Source organism: Peromyscus leucopus, chromosome 4 (genome assembly GCF_004664715.2).
Source record: "Peromyscus leucopus breed LL Stock chromosome 4, UCI_PerLeu_2.1, whole genome shotgun sequence".
NCBI lineage: Eukaryota > Metazoa > Chordata > Mammalia > Rodentia > Cricetidae > Peromyscus > Peromyscus leucopus.
Window position 1 is genome coordinate 138,858,682 of NC_051066.1, and position 17,429 is coordinate 138,876,110.

The window sequence follows — 17,429 nt, forward strand, 5'->3', positions numbered from 1 at the left end:
ATCCATCTAGCAATCAAGCTATGAGCTATTCTATTACTCTGAGCAGACTACCATCAGATCCCAACTCCTTTCCTGCTTTAGAATTCACAAAGCATTTTCCCAACCATGTTTGACATGTGGATGGTGTTCTTCGCCCAAATCTCAAAAATAATGCACAACCATTCTGGTTTGGGGGTACCTAAGGGAATAGAGAAATATATACCACTGAAAGCAAACTTGGTAAGTCCTACTGGAGATGAACACACTGGTGTATGCACACAAACAGTGGCTGCAATGTGGTTTAGAAGTAAATACAAGGAACTTAAATATGCAATGAGACAGGGTTGTTAAATAAATTGCGGAACATTCATTGGAATGGAAAACCCTGAAGCTTTTAGAAAACATGATTTGAGAAATATTTAATGACATGGGAAAATGCTTTTCAAAAAGCATATGAAGAAACATATTTATGTGTATTTGTATGCATGCATGACTTCCACTTTGTTCTCTGTAGCTATGTCTACTGTGCATAGTCCCCTGCATGAATATGCATTGTTCTTACCATCATAAATCACACTGCAAATAGAAATCATTTAAAAAGATACTCAGTTGATGACAGAAACATGCACACAATTTATATTTCATTGTTCAGGATTCCAAGCCTGCCTCCTCTACCATGGAGCTCACATGATCTTGGGCCAGTTACTTAATTCTCAGGGACCCAGTACACTCCAAAATGAAAAGGTGACAATATCTCTGAACTCCTGGGGAGTTGAAAATTATATCAAATAGCTTCTAGCCCTTCCAGTGCCCTCTGGTAAGTTCCTGTGTGGAAAAGGTGCCATGAGCAGGGGATGGGCAGGGCACTGATGTAGGATTGACTAGGCTTTAACTTTCTTAGGTATTATAACAAATTATCACAAACTGGTAACTTAAGACAAGAGAAACCTATTCTCTCCCAGGTCTGAAGGCCAAAAGTTCAAAATCAAATTGTTGGCTGAACCATGTTCCTACTAAATAAAGGCTTCAGGAAGGAAGCCTTCACCACCTTGTCTAGCCCCTGCCTTCTGCTGGCCATCGTTGGCCTTCCTTGGTTAATAGATTCATCACTCCAATTTCTGCCTTTATCTTCATGTGACCTCTTGGGATCTGTGTGTCTCTGCCCCAATGCACTGGTTGGGTTTTGTCAGCTTGACACAAACTGAAACGTATCTAAAAGTAGGGAAACACAATTGAGAAAATGCCTTTATGAGACAAGCCAGTAGGCAAAGTTCTGGAAAATTTTCCTACTGATTGATGTGGGAAGGCCCAACCCATTACAGGGGTCAACACCGAAAGGCAGGTGGCACTGGATGGTATAATAAAGCAAGCTGAACAAGCTATGAGAAGCAAGTCACTAAGCAGGATTCCTTACAGCTTCTGCTTCAGTTCCTACCTCTGGGTTCTTGCCCTGAGTTCCTCTGACTTCCCTCAGTGAGGAACTGCAACCTGAGAGTTGTAAGATAAAGTAAACCCTCTCCTCTGCAAGTTACTTTTGATCATGGTGTTTTCTCACAGCAATAGAAACCCTAAGACCACCTACCAGTAATATTAGACTGACACCCAATATAACCAGCATGGCCTCATCTTAATGAAATCATGAAAAATAAGAACTCCAAATCATTTCCAAATAAGATCAAATTCACAAGTATTCACTAGCATTTAGAACTTCTACATGCCCACTGAGGAGGCACAGCTCAGTCCATAGCTGATGACAGTCCTCCATAAATATTAGCAGTTAGAGAAAGGTGGAGATATGTAGCCTGGGAGGTCAAAGGCATAAAAGAGAGCCAAGAGCCACTGTGGAAGCTGAATCTACTCCCATAGGCGACTGATGGGTAGAAGTAGGCCTGTTGTTGGGTGTCCCATGCTCCTCCCGGATTATCCCCAGCTCCTGTCCTTTCTAACATTCCATTCAGGCAACTACTAAGCTTGGTATTTCTCTGTTCTCCCTGGATGTGCGTGGTCCAGAGAGAAGCTATTTAAAGTCAAGACTGTGGAGAGTTTGCCATGGGCTATAGAAAGGCTGGGACAAGAAGGTTGCATTTTGGGGGAATTAAGCAGGGGAGGAAGGAAGTTTCCCATCCTGGAAGGGTTCAGAGAAGAACTTGCTGGGCCACTCTTTTGCAGAAGTACTTAATAAGGGACAGGCCAAAGACAGGATGTTGAGTGGGTACCAGGGCCAGCTAGACCCAGAAAAGGGCTCCCAGGCTCAGAAAGAAGCAGTATTGTGAAAGGTGTCTTAGTTAGGGTTTCTACTGCTGTGAAGAGACACCATGACCACAGTAACTCTTATAAGGGAAAGCATTTAATCAGTCGAGGCTAGCTTACAGTTTCAGAGGCTTAGTTCATTGTCATTATGGAGGGAAACACGGTGGCATGCAGGTAGATGTGGTGCTGGAGAATGAGCTGAGAGTTCTGCATCTTGATTCACAGGCAGAAGGAGACTCTGTGCCACACTGTGTGTTCTTTGAGCATATGAGACCTCAAAGCTTGCCCCAACAGTAACACACTTCCTACAACAAGCCCACATCTACTCCAACAGGACCATGCCTCCTAATAGTGCCACTTTCTATCACCAATCATTCAAACACATGAATCTAAGGAAGCCATACATATTCAAACCACCACAAAAGGATTAAGGGGATGTAGCAAAAGGCTTCCTGAGGAAATCATAATGACCAGATAGTCACAGAATAAATGCCTAAAATTTAAGATCTTGACTCACTGTAGGATCAGAATCAAAGTTAAGATGATATAAAGATGAGAAATATAGAATTTCTTGTAAACATGGAAGTGTGACCTGAGAGTCAGCCCCACTTCATTCTTGACACCTAAATAATGTCCTATATTTATAACAAGGAACCACCCAGACCTTACCTCCTCAGACTCTAACCTTATAAAATGACACTTATGGGCATGGAGATACAGCTTGCCATGTAAACATGAGGTCTTGAGATGGAGCTCTAGTAGCCACATAAAGAAGCTCAGTGTATTAGCATGCATGTAGAATCCTGGCACTTGGGGGTGGACAAAGGGAGATGCCTGAGGCTTGCTGGCCAGGTAAAGGAAAGAGATCTTCTCTAAAAACAAAGCAAGGTAGAGAGCAACTGAGGAAGATACCCAAGGCTAACCTTCAGATGCACACCCAGGCATATGTTTACATACCATACCAATGTAGTAGCACACTAACATGTGCATGCATGCATGTGTGCATGTACACACACACACACAGCACCTACAGCACTTGCATTATGTCTCTCCCTGAAGGACACCCTCTGGATGAACCTCAGGATCACTGTATGGAAACCTTTAGCCCACGCCAAGGGTAAGTAAGTATCTGTGGCAGCTACCAGTTATATAAGACAGAGACCTAGAGAGGGTTTGTGGGTGTTGCACCCCTAATTCTATTCCTCTGTGATGGAACCATAGCCATGAGGCATGGAAAATGTGTCTGAAGCCTGGAATGCTGGCCCAAGGACTTCTCCATGGAGAAGACGAGGAAGAGTGTGATAGAGGACAGTACTGGATTCAGGGAGCTGAACTACAGCCTTTCTCAGGTAGCAATGCATCCTGGGAAGTGAGAAGCTTCTCTGTCCTTTTCTGACTCATGCCAGATCAGCTGCTAGATATCTCTCCCTTGTGAAGGATCATTGGGTATCAGTGGGCTTGAGGGAGACACAAGATCTCAGGTGTTTCTACTTTGATATTTCCAGAAGGTTCAAGGACCAGAAAATAGTCTAGAAACAGCTAACACTGCCTAGGCTGACAATTCACACTCACCTAGCCATCTCCAGGGAGCTCTCACAAGGATTTTCCGGTGAGAAGTAAGAAAACTGAGTCAGGAGCATCCAGGTGCCAGCATTGCTCAGCTCTGGCACAAGACTAGAATAAATTAATCTGTCATGTGTGCTGTGGTTTGGATCTGAAATATCTCTAGAAGGCCCATCTGTGAAGGCTTGGTCCCCACTGCAACATTCAGAAGTGAGAATTTGGAGAAGTAACTGAATCATGAGGGCTCTAACCAATGGATTCATTTATTGATAGATTAACAATTGAATGGACTACTAGAAAATAGGGGGGACTGAAGAAACTGAGCCAGACTAGGGGACAAACGTCACTGAAGACATGACTTCCTCTCTCTGTCTCCTTGTTTCCTGGACTCCATGTGGGAAGGGATCCTCTGTCTCACACCCTCGCTGTGCTGCCGTGGTGTTCTGCTGGACCCATCTCAGGTCCAAAGCCATGGATCCACCTCACCTTGGCCTGAACCCTAACAAGTGTTTCTTCTTTTAAGTTGTTTCTCTTAGGTGTTTTCTTGCAGGTGTTGCAATGCTAACATTGGGTCTATAACAAGGGCTTTGAAAGCAAAGAATTGGAGGCTACAATTAGATACCTGAGAACACCTCCTTCAGCTGTGCCATGAGGAAAGGTTTCTATGGGAAGTTGAATGAGCTGAAACTTGAAGAAAATGATAAAGGGTAGAGAAAGCCATTCCAGTGATCAGAAGGAGCGTGTTCAAAGGTCCCTTGCCAGGAAAGAAAGTGACATGTCCGATCATCAGACCAGTCAGGGTATCTGGAGCACTGAGAGGTAAGGAATGGCATTTGAAAATGCCCAGGCCAGAAATGGCCCAGGACTGGATAGGTCTCACAGTGTGTGAATCATGGTCTTCTTAAAGGCCAAGCCACTAAAGAGATTAAGCTCCAAAATGACAAGATCCGATTCACCCAGGCCAAGTATGACACAGAGCTTGTCACATAAAGGGGATCAATAAACAGCGAGGAACATCTGAATAAACAGACTCAAGCTAGATTTCAGAAGAGATGGAAGCTACTGGACTACAGAACATGAGTAAGATTTCAGCTGCTGTCTGTGGGCACAGTTTCTCTCCTAATCCAAATTCACTTCCATGCCTCTCAGCCTGAGCAGCACATGGAGCTGCTGAGAGATCCACAGGCGCCTCCTGACAGACTCATTCCAGCGATCACTATCAAATGCCTCTATTAGGAATGCTCAGAAGATTGTATTAGCATGATCCAATATTTACGAAATGACACTCTGCTATAATAAGGGGCTGAGAAAATTAAGATTAGAAGTAATGATCATGCCTTAGGGAGGGGGAGTGGGAGGGGAGGAGGAGGCAGCAATCTTACCAGGTCGCTGCCCAGAACCTTGTTTTTTTTAATCTGTAAAATGGGAAGGGGATGTGATCAGGATAAACATGTGATCAGGAAGCAGAGTGCCATGGGCCTTTAAATTGTCGTTCATGCCTTTATTACTAAGCTCTCCAGTAAGTGACCCCATCCGTGAACCCTTCCCACACACTGCCACGGATGCTCTGTATGTCACACCACATCCCACAGGTGCTGAAGATGAAGCTGTGAACAAGGCTGCTGTGGTCCCCAGTCACATGGATCTCTCATCTGAGCACAAGGAACCTTAGTCACAATGTGTGTGGGGGAGAAATGTGCTACATTTATAGGGGTCTTTACCAAGAGCCACCCCAGACTGAATGGGGAGAGTATTGACAGCAGGGCACAGGAGAAGGAAGCACTCCCTGGGGCTGCTGTGTGTGCATTCCTCAGGCAGGGGAGTCAGAATTTTCTGGCAATGGATAGGAGCCAATATGAAGCAAGCATAGGGGAAGCAGAAGTGGCGAGGGTGGAGATAAGCTGTCAGGGTCTGGAGGGGACAGTGGGTCTCTGTCTTCTCAGGGCAGCAGGAGACCTCAAAGTCCTCAAGACAGAAGCTGGAGAGGGAGGAAGGGGCAAAGGGGAACAGACAGCCCTATATTCCAGTAGAATCTCTTTGGCTTCTGTGAGGAGTGAACTCAAAAGAATAACTCAAAAGAACCAGAACAAAGGTCCCCAGGTTCCCAGAAGAGAGGCAGAGGTGGTTGGCAGCAGAAAATGAGAGTCTAGGCAAAGGAACCAGGCAGACCTACAATAGCCAGAGCTGGGGAGACGTTAGGATGAAGAGGCTACCATACAGGAACAGGGGAGACAAGGATAGCTGCTGGCTTCTGAATCATTCCAGTGAGTAGACACAGAAGGGGAAAGGGTGAATGAAGAGATCACTTTTAGCTAGGCATATTGGTAGACACTTGCAAGCCTGTCACTTAAGAGGGAGATCCTGAGTTTAAGGCTATCTCAAAAAGGAAAGAAGAGAGGGAGGGAGGGAGGGAGGGAGGGAGGAAGGGAGGGAGAGACGGAGGGAGATACAGAGGGAGGAAGGGATGGGAAGGGAGGGAGCGCAGGCAGGCCAATTTTGAAAATGCTGGATCCACAAGATGCTACATGATTTTGAGTGGGCTAATGATACAGAAAACACATGTATGTGCCTGAATACAAACACACACATACTAATGTACACATATATGCACTTACACTCATGTATATACACATTTATACACTGATGCATACACGAATGGATGCATGCACACCCATCACCTATACACACATGCATACATACACACACACATATATGTGAGGTAAGAGCCAGATTTGATCAATCTCAAAGATGGCCAAGAGAGCATAGAACATGTAGGGATGATGACACACACTATGAAGCCATCACTCAGGAGGCAGAGGCAGACAGATCTCTATGAATCCAGCAGCAGTCTGATCTACACAGTGAGTTCCAGGCCAGCCCTGGAATTAATTAATTAATCAAGCACAAGTGTTTTGAGCTCTTGGGATCCTATGCTCTATGGGATGAATAATTGGAACTGCAGGAATGAAGTCAGCATTACTAAAAAACAATGGGGCAACAGATATAGTTTTCCCACACTGCCTTAGTCACTGGGACATGTGACAATTGATACTCTTGATCAGACAAAATAAGATCTCACCTAACCTGAAATTCCCAATTTAGTAACTCAGCCTTCTTTCTTTCTTTTTGAGATAGCCTTGAACTCAAGATCCTCCTGAGAAATAGATATGATGCATGCCTTAGTAGGAACCATATAAATCCAGCCAGGGATCTCCCGCTTTGGAGCCCAGCTCAAAGTCAGAGAGGACATTTCTTCCTCCACATTCTCCTATCTTCTCTGCCTCTATTTACTGACATCAAGAAACCCTCTTCCCAGAATTGGCTAAGAGAACATGGCAGTGGGAATCACAGATGCTGTCATTATCTGTGTTCAGACAGAACCTGAATCAATGGTGTTAGAGAAGCCATCCATGAGGAGAGTACAGAACAAGCCCAAAGAACCCTAGTGCTTAAGGCCAGGCTGAACTAGCAAAGAATAACAGGGGTGAGCCTCAGGGAGGGCTGAGGGGCTGGTAGAATATAAGACAGTATATGCACTGCATGGAGTCACTGACCAGAAGTCTCCCCAATGTCTTCTCATGTCCTGTAGCCAATTGGCTTTCCCACTGTTCAAAAGGATGATCTTAACTTTCACAGGAATATAGGAAATCTTGGTTATATCACTAGGCAAACTTGTTGGTATGCCCTGCCCAATTCACTAACTCTGAGTATTCTCATTGAGTATGCATATACCTCCTCCAAATACATACCCTAAAACCCAGCAGGTTCATCTCTCACAGACCTGCCTAATGTAGGCATTCATCAAGAATTTATATTGGGTAAATAAGCTTGGGATTCTGGATATTAGGGCACTCACCAAAGTAGTAATAATTTAACAGTAGAAATCCCAAGATGTGTGTGTACAACCCATGCTTATGTGGCATAGAGGAAAGGAGCAAATTCATCTTTCTAAAATGTCATTACCATCAGACCCCACAACAAAACTCAGTGATACCCTGTGCATAGATAGAGCTTAAAAATCTCCAAGTAAAATTAATCCCAAAGGTCTCTGGATCCTGATGATGTGTGACGATCACTCCATTCTAAAGAACTCAGTTAGCCTTGTCTGAACACACCTAAAGATGGATAACTCATTACCTATATATTAACCTTCTGTTCTCTCACTTCAATCCATAAAAGGTCCTCCCCTACTGTGAGCCACTGCAAAAGCCAGCCACCTCCATCTCAGCCCCAAACATGATGGGTCACATACCTGTGGGCACAGCTGGGTCCAGCATTGGCTTCTCCCATGTGTTAATCTGCTCCCAGGTAAACCCATTGGTCCCCAGAGCCACACTATATCCACAGTTGCTGTAGTGCTCATCAAAAGAACAGCCACCTGTAGACAAAAGAGAGATGGGTAAGTATAGTCCATGCATGAACCTTAGTTAATTACTCCCTCCCCATCAGCTCTTCATTTATAGAGAGGTGTTGGAGGAAAAAAAATAACCAAACCAAAAAGAAGGAGGAGGAGATAGGAAAGAAGAGAAGGAGGAGAAGAGGAGGAGGAGGAAGAGGAGGAGGGGAGGAGGAGGAGGAAGAGGAGGGCAGGAGGAGGAGAAGGAGGAGGAGGAGGAGGAGGAGGAGGAGGAGGAGGAGGAGGAGGAGGAGGAGGAGAAGAAGAAGAAGAAGAAGAAGAAGAAGAAGAAGAAGAAGAAGAAGAAGAAGAAGAAGAAGAAGAAGAAGAAGAAGGAAGAAGAAAAAGAAGAAGAAGGAAGGAAAAAAAACAAAAGCAGGCAAAATATATTTTTATATTTGCTTTGATACTCCCAGGATAGGTTCTAGTATCTGAGAGCCCTGCCCCCACCATGGCATTTAAGAAAGTTAATAAAGCTAGTTACATTGATTTCAATCTGACTTCCTGAGAAAGTAAACGGCAATGTTTCATTCTGAGTAGGAAAAGTGAATGCCAGGGCATGTCTCTGTAATGGCTTCCTGCTACAGGCAAGGGGTGCTGGGATGCTGCAGAATAAACAGGAACTACACAACACCTCAGCTTTGCAAAACTGTGATTTTTTTTTTTTTTTGGTCACTTGGTTCATCCCTGGGGGCGGAGGTCTCAGTTTCCCCACCTGTGGAAGGGAATATCCACCTTATAATACGTCCTTCAATGGATTGACTATGAAAAGTGAACCCCCACACACACCTTCTGCCCTGTAAAAGTAGGCTGAAAACCCATGCTTCATGATGTTTAAAGAAGCCGCTGAGGAATTAGACAACCATGCACTTGGAAGATGAGAAAGTCAACAGTGAGTGCTTCGAGAGTCTCCCCTAAAGTTCAAACCATCCATCACCTGACATTATGCTGTGTCCATTTCATATTGGCAAGGATAAACTTAGCATATATTTGGGCTGTAAGTCCATTCAAGGTGACATTGAAAGAGATAAAAGATTAGAATGGAGGTTCCAACTAGGAGAGCTGCTGTGACCAGAAACAGGCGCCCACTATTTTGAATGAGAGAGTTCACAGGGCACTGGAGGAGAGGAGGATTTTCCCAGGTGGAAGGTTGAAGGAAGGATATCCCAAAGGGAGCACAGCCTGGTCCACAAAAGGAGCTGGTGCCTGCTAGCCTGAGCCGGCAGTGGCGTCCTGGCTGGTCATCCACACATACCCACTCACATTCTAGTCCGTCTCTTCTCTGTGTGGTCTCACTGGTGTTCAGGACTGCCCTTCTCTAAACACCCACATGTCCCCATCACAAGTTGAGTCATATCCACTGCAGTGCCTGTGTCCTCTCCCAATTCCTATGTTGGAACTCACCCCCAAGGAAGTGCTATTATGAGGAGGAATTTTGAGGAGACGCTTAGGTTATGGGGGTTTGGCTCTCATATAGGGGCTTTGTGTCTGGATAAAGGAGGCATGAGGGAGCATGCTCGCCTCTTCTGCCAAGTGAGGAACTGTCAAAGAGGGAAGGTCAAGAGGATAACAGAATACATGTGACATGAAAGCAAAAGACAGCCTATTGTGAGAAAGGATGACAGGAGAGAGAGGAACAGGGGGGTGGAAAAGGGGGAGGGGAAGAGATCAATGAGCACAAAGTGCATGTGAAAATGTCATAATCAAATTTATGATTTTGTGTGATAACTAAACAAAACTACTGAAATGTAAATAAAATGAAGAGGACACAATGTGGAAAAGAAGCTGTCACCAGACCCTGGGTCAACTGCTGTCTTGACTGTAGACTTCAAAACCTCCAGAATTGTGAACAAATTTTCTCCCTATTTTTTATAAACCATTCAGCTTAATGTATTTTGTGATAGTCACTTGAGCAAGTTTTGACAGTACCCCAATAAATGCTGGACTAAGCAATGGAGGGCTGAACCCATTCGGGAGATGCAGGGGTTGAGGAGTGCTTTGCAACAAATAAAAAAAAGAGTTACACAAGCAAACATCTAAGAAGGCCAAGAAACACAACCAAAACTAAAGTCTGCAGTAAGATTAGTGGGAAATTTCTTTAGTAAAAAGAGCATGGGAAATGACTGATGTACTGTTGGAGAGAAAATGATTTGCTTTTGTGTAGGGACTCTCTAATTCAGGCATATCTCATGTGACAGAACAGATACCATGCTGGCACTAGCCACACAGTGTTTTCCAGAGAGATGTATGAAGCTTAGTAAGGCAGACCAATGACAAACAAGTACATTAAAGGATAATTACAAACATAAACATGCACTACAGAGGCCACAGTTGGGAGTGGGTAAGAGAATCAATAAGTTGGAGTTGTACAAGATTTCTAAGTTGGAGTTGTACAAGATTTCTAACCATGAATTGGAAGCAGATCTGCACTACAATGACCCTCCACCATGCCAACCTCTCAGAGATGGGCGCTACATACAGAAAGTATCTCTGCCATGCAGTCTTTGTCAGTTTCTCTGATGCTGCAAGGGCCTTCGAGGCTGAGGCTGCAAGAGGTAGTAACCAAAGAAGAAGGAGTGACAGCAGAAGGCTCATTCAAGAAGAGCTTACTTAGAGCAATCAAAGGCAGCACCAGATTCTAGCTGGAGCTACTGTTTTCTTAAGATAGCTAGACTCAGCTTTCTGCCAGAATTTGTTGTGGCTTATACATATCTTTAATATCTCATCACAAAACAGTTCTAGATATAGGCTCCTTTGTCGCATTATCACACACACACACACCCCTGCATCTCAGCCAGGCACATGGTAAGGACTTTTCCAGGGTGCCCAGCTTCTCAGCAAAGAAGAGAATATGACCAGCGGAATGTAAGTCCCCATTTGCACTCTGTGTGAAACCTAGAGTGCAGAGCATGTTGAGGAGATGCTGTCTAACTGGTCACCATCCCGCTGCATCAGCCCAGTGTATTCAGAAGCAGGATGTGCAGCATGGTGACAGTGAGGACCAGAAAAGGAATAGCAAAGCAGGGTAGGTAGAAGGAGGGAGTTAGAGAACCGTGCTTTAATTTCGCACATGCCCATCTGCCTAAATGTAGCTATGCGCCCGACTCTGAGCTCCTGACTTCTCTGTCAATGGGGAAAGTTTCCCAGGTACCAGACACTGTGTTCTCATAATAAACGTCAAACTGTCTGAGGAAAATGACAACCAGTCTGTGAACACAGATCAGACAAGAGCCTCTGTAGGAATACCCGTGACGAACCTCATATCCCGTAATGAAACGCCACCCATATCTGAAACTACATCCACACAAGAAGTGCATGGTGAGTCTCATGAGAATGCTTCTCATAATCCTTTTCAATATAAATTGATAGCATCACCCAAACACATGCATCAGGAGAAACAAACCACTGTGCCCAGTGCCAAGAGACAAAGATACCACCTCCCTGCTCATGTGGCTTGATGCAGTGTTTCAAACGACTAAAGAGAAATATATACTTAAGGATGATTTCCTAAGCAATCATTACCATATTTTCTTCCTCTCAGACAACAGATAAAGAATCAGAGTGGTCATGAGCTTGAGACTGGGCACTCAGACAGCAGGTGACATAACTGCTAGAGACAACTTCCTAACCATTCCCATTTAGTTTCTGGTATACAGGAACAAGATAGCCACAAGGAACCTTCTCGTCATAACATCTAAGTATTCCTTTTGTTTGTTTGTTTGTTTGTTTTGTTTTGTTTTGGTTTGTTTTTTTTTTTTCGAGACAGGGTTTCTCTTGTGTAGCTTTGCGCTTTTTCCTGAAACTCACTTGGTAGCCCAGGCTGGCCTCGAACTCACAGAGATCTGCCTGTCTCTGCCTCCCGAGTGCTGGGATTAAAGGCGTGCGCCACCACCGCCCGGCAACATCTAAGTATTCTAGAGGATCGGAAGTAACCAGGAACCCCCAGGGGCCATAGAGATGCAGAAATGGCAATAAGCCATGTTGCCACGGACACACTAGGAGTCGCCACGAAAGGAGAAGAGAAGAAATCCAAGCTTCCCTGAAACCAGTGCAGGAATCATTCATCTAACCCTCATGTCCTTAAGACGTCTTGTAGGTGATGTTGATCATCCAAAAGTTACATCTATCTGTCTTCCCTAGAGACCATAACACAAAAGGCCTAGCCATCTCTGTAGGCATTTGTGGCAGGCCATTTAAGGAAGATATATAGTTGGAAAGAATCCCCAAAGAAACTCATTTGGACACTGACCTCATTCAGACCTAAGGAGCATGCAGTGTCAGGTAAATGCTGTCAAATCTAGTACAGTCATTTGGGGAGGAAGTAACACCTTTGCCTCTACTTCCACCCCAAGATCTAGCTCAGGCCACCACCATCAAGCCTGATGGAGACTCAGAGAATCACAAGACAGGGAATGGCAGCCACTACCCAAAGACTCTCCTCTTGAACAGATGAGCTATTTCATTGGGCAGGTTGAGGTCAAAATGTGGCAAAAACCCCAGATGCTCTGAGGCAAGTCAAACATAAAGTCAACAGAGAAATGGAAGACTGTAGCAAGGAAATTGGATTTTGAAAATCCATTTGGATTTGGTAATGTATAGCATATCAGCATCTGTAAGGGAGTAAAAATCATGCGGGATACATACTTTAGGAGACATTAAAGCATAAATAAGGTTTATAGTGCCAATCAGAATTTTTTTTTAAACATGAGCTCTTCTTTTGAAAATGAGAGAGGAACAGAATTCAATAAAAATATAAATGTGCCTGCCTCTGCATTTCTCAGATAGCATCCTATGTATCCCAGAGCAGAATTAAGTTCAGAAGAGGGACGAAAGATTGGTTACCTTCTGCTCTGTGCCAGGCACCGTATGTGAGCTGTGTCGATGTGTATGTAAATCTGTTTGCATATGGAAGCAGAAAACCACAAGCCCTTTCTCAAAGATAGGGCTGGGCAAACTTTTCTACAAAGGACCAAACAGTAAATCTCTTTAGCTTTGTGGCTACATGGTCTTTGTCACAACTGCTAAGCCTTGCCTTTGTAACACAAAAGCAAACATAGCCAATATGGAAACAAGCAGATGTGGCTGTGTTCTCTTAAAACTTTATATATAATAATGGAGATGGGCACATTTTACCCAGGGATTGTCACCTGTCAGTTCTTGTTCTAGGAAAAGGGCTTTGTTGGCTCCCTTTCTGCACAGAACCTCATCGCAAAACTCCCAAGGGACTTACCCAGCTGGAGAAAAAGCATGGCATCACAGTTAGCAATAACAACAGTGACACCCCTTTTATTAACAGCCATTTAATGATCAGCCATTACCCACACTATCTTCACCTGCTGCTGCACCTATTGCATCTTTCAGAAGCAGCATCATGGACCCCCTAGAAATAGCTTAAACACATGAAGAAGAGGAAGCGGGGCACTAGCACTGGCATTGTGGAACCAAAGCTTCCCAATGCTCTAGCACAGCCTCTTTTAGAATACTCCATATTCAGACTCCGGGTCTCATCCTGCTTCTTCTAGAATAGAAAGTGGTGCCTTTAATATCCAGTCATGAAGCAAAGTGAAGATAGGAAACTAGGTCAAACATAAAAAAAGAAAATTATTTTTAAAAAGGTAGAGATTTGCCTTTGGCTTTGCTCTACATGATCAGTACTACTGGTGGAGAAACTCGCAGTGTTGACAAACATGACCAAAAACTGAGGCGATCTGGCATGAGGGGAGCAAAGAAACACTTCCTACCCTGGCCTGTGTAGCTAGAACAGAACATACTAGAACCCATAGAGCACCATACCCATGGAGCTCAGATAACACCTCTGGTGGCATAGGATGTGAGACATTGAGGTCACAAGATTGTGTCATTCCAGTTCCAGGTTCCAAAGATCTAAGAGAACATAGGCAAGCCACGGGAGTCTCCACCAAAGTCGAGCCACAGCATGGGCTTGACTTTATGCAATGAGTAGTTGAATACATTCAAGTAGACCTTATTCACGGTGAAGTGCCAGGCTGGAGCCCTCATGGGGAAATGCAGTCCATCTATGCCTTTGTCTTAGGGGTCACAGTGAACTCAGTGAACCTTTCATTAGGAGAGGGAATGGGGGCTGAGTGTTCAGGCTGGGCCTTTTAAGAGTATTTATCCCAATTCTGCAAAAGTGGAGACTTGAAACTGAGTGAGAAGGGAAGTCAAATAGTGAGCTAAAGAGAAACCATCAGGCCGCCTTGGAAAAGAGAAGGTGAGAACAGGACGGATAGACAGATAGGACTAGAAGCAGCAGCAGAGAAATTAGAATTGTAGCAACAGTGCTGGGAGGTTAGCCTGCTATGGGCTCAACTACGATGGGCAATGCTCTGGGATCAGGGAATGGTGATACAAGGGCGAAAGGACAGAGGAAGAATGCTATGGAGCAGATGCCAATCTGAGGGATGATAACATAGATAGTACTCTGTGCCAAGCATGGTGCTGGTCACCTACAATAGCCATTTAATTATCACAAGCACTGCATGAGCTAGACATGCTCACTGATGTCCATGACATGCATGAAGAAACTAACTCATAGAATGCTCCAAAAATGTTGCCCAGGATCACACAAACCTCAAGTGACAAAGCTTGACTTTGAACCCAGACTATCTCAGTCTACACACACACTTATTCATTAGACTAGGACACCACAGCAATTAACATTCCTTTCAAACAGAACTGGTTGAGGTAGCTACACCACTCTTCCTCAGTCCTGAGCCAGCCTTCAAGTCTTCTACACCCAAATAACTCACTGCTGCAAGCCTACACTGCACTAGTCCTCAATTCTAGAGATCAAGGCACAAGAGCAGGCTCTGTACCTTCAGCTTGACATGGAGACCATGATGCAGAGGGTAGGATCAGGGATGGAGTTGGGAGCTCAGAATCAAGCAGGAAGGTTCCTTGCTGGAAGATAGTATGAACTTCATGTATCACTCACAGATGTGTAGATAGCTAACACTAAACACTGAAGGAGCTATTTAGACTCCAGATATAGCAAGATTACATGGGTACAGGGATCGAGAAAGAGAGACACGATCAAATTAGTTCTTATTTTTAAGATTTGTTTTTATTTTATATATAAATGTGGGTGACTGCATATATGTGCCTGGGTCCTGCAGAGGCCAAAAGCAGGCATTGGATCTCCTGGAACTGAACTTATAGGTAGGTGTGAGCAGGTAGGTGTGAGCCACCATGCAAGTCCTTTGCAAAAGCAGAAATTGCTTTTAATTAATGAGCCATTTATCCAGTTTTTATTACTTTTTAACTGGAAGGGGATGTCAAACTTTTTCCATGAAGGATCAAGGAGTAAATATTGTCAGTTTTGTGGGTTGTATTAGTCCACTCACACTGCCATAACAAAATGCCATAAACTAAGTCATACAAAACAGACATTTGTTTCTTCCCAGCTCTGGAAACTAAAGTTCCACACAAGGGTCTGACTGGGTGGGTTTTGGGGATCACTTCCTTCCTGGCCTATGGATGATCACCTTCTCAAAGATCCTTACATGGACTTTCCTTGGTATGCTTACACAAAGACAGCTTGACTTCTAGGATCTCTTCCCTGCCTAGGGAGCACAGACCCTACCCATTCCCATGACCTCATCTAACCTTTTCCCAGGCTCTGTATTCAAACATAATCATGTTGGAAGTAGGAGTTCAGCATATGGATTTCAACACAAGACTCTAAGGAAGACAAAACACAGTCTACAACAGTAAATTCATTTCCCATTGTTTTGTAATAAACTACCACAAATGCATCAACCAAAAACTCCTATTTGATATCAGCATTTATAAGGCACAAGCCCAGATATTGGCAAAACGGTTTCTCTTCTCCCAGGATGGAAAAGAGGTGCCGTCAGAACTGTATTCTTTTGGGGCCTTGGGATTTTCTTTAGAACTCGCATGGCTTTTGGTGGAATCCAGATCCTTAGGTTGCAGGACTGAGGTCCTATCTTTCTTGACAGCTATACCAGCAGCCACTCTCAGCCCATGGGTTCTACCCACAGTTCCTGGCCATGAGCCTTCTGTTTCAACCTCTTCCTTAAAGGAGGGTTTCATTCTTCTGAATAGCTCATCTGATGTAGCAGGTTCATCAAAGAGCATCACTTGGACTTAACTGTGGTCAAGTGACTTGGGACCTTAGCTTCAGTTTCGCACCTTTGTCACTAATATAACCAAGGTGTATGCACACTGCCGTGTAGGGAATGGGGACTCTACACGATGTAGATTCCTGTGCAGGTCAGGAATCTTTGGGACTATCTCATGCTTCTGCTTAGCACAGTGGCCCCAAGCTCTGTCACTAATGTTCAGCATAGCTGTATTCTACAGATAGATAAATAGATAGATAGAGATAGATAGATAGATAGATAGATAGATAGATAGATACATACATACATACATACATACATACATACATACATACATACATAGAATGATATTGTTCTACTTAAGATGGGTTCTTGTTAGATAATTCAGGCTAACCTCAAATGCACAGTCCTCCCACCTCTGCTTCCCAAGTTCCAGGATTGCTGGTGAGAACCACCACACCCAGTATTCACTGGACCTAAAACTGCATATAATCCACTTGTCACAAGATAACATTCCTTTATCATCCTAATCATTTAAAAATCCAAAACCTGTACTACAAAAGCTAGGGAAGACTCAGGTGTGAGATGAAGACTACAATCCTAATTCAGTGGCATGGACATTCCCAGTGCTAACATGATCACTGAGTTTCAATACAGTACCACCTGCTATCACCTGAGTGTCTGATGCAATATGATTTTTGACACTCAATTCCCATTTCTTAGATGTAGAATGATTCTTCCTTTCTTGGGGAAGTAGAGAGACATGTCCACTGTCTTTTGACATCACACACCGGGCCCTAGAAAAAGGGACCTGAGTGAAGATGCTAAGGCCCCTGACTTAGAAGAGCTGATGCTGCCACTACCCAGATGAGAAAATGGAGACCAGAGCAGAAGACATACATAGTATCAGAGGGAGGACACAGCTGAATTCTAATCACACCATGTCTGCCAACCAAGGCAAAATCCAAGGAAGGTTCAGCTATACACTTTGTGAGGCCAGCACAAAACTATAATACAGAATACCATGCTGTACAATTAAGAAATCAAGAGAGCAATAGCAGTGCATTAAGCCAGCTGTTGGGGCCTGAGTAACCACCGTTTGCAGGCACAGGAAGCAAACCCTGTTTTACAGACAC

General features: G+C 44.1%; 1 protein-coding gene across 11 annotated transcripts in view; it reads right to left on the reverse strand.

Moving 5' to 3' along the window:
• Ptprt (protein tyrosine phosphatase receptor type T) overlaps positions 1-17,429 on the reverse strand; it is a 1,105,165-nt gene that overhangs the window by 807,356 nt on the left and 280,380 nt on the right. For all 11 annotated transcript variants that reach the window (XM_028868606.2, XM_028868602.2, XM_028868605.2 and 8 more), the window contains exon 2: positions 8,045-8,170. In XM_028868606.2, coding sequence (XP_028724439.1) covers positions 8,045-8,170 — 126 coding nt within the window. The remainder of the gene's footprint in view (positions 1-8,044; positions 8,171-17,429) is intronic.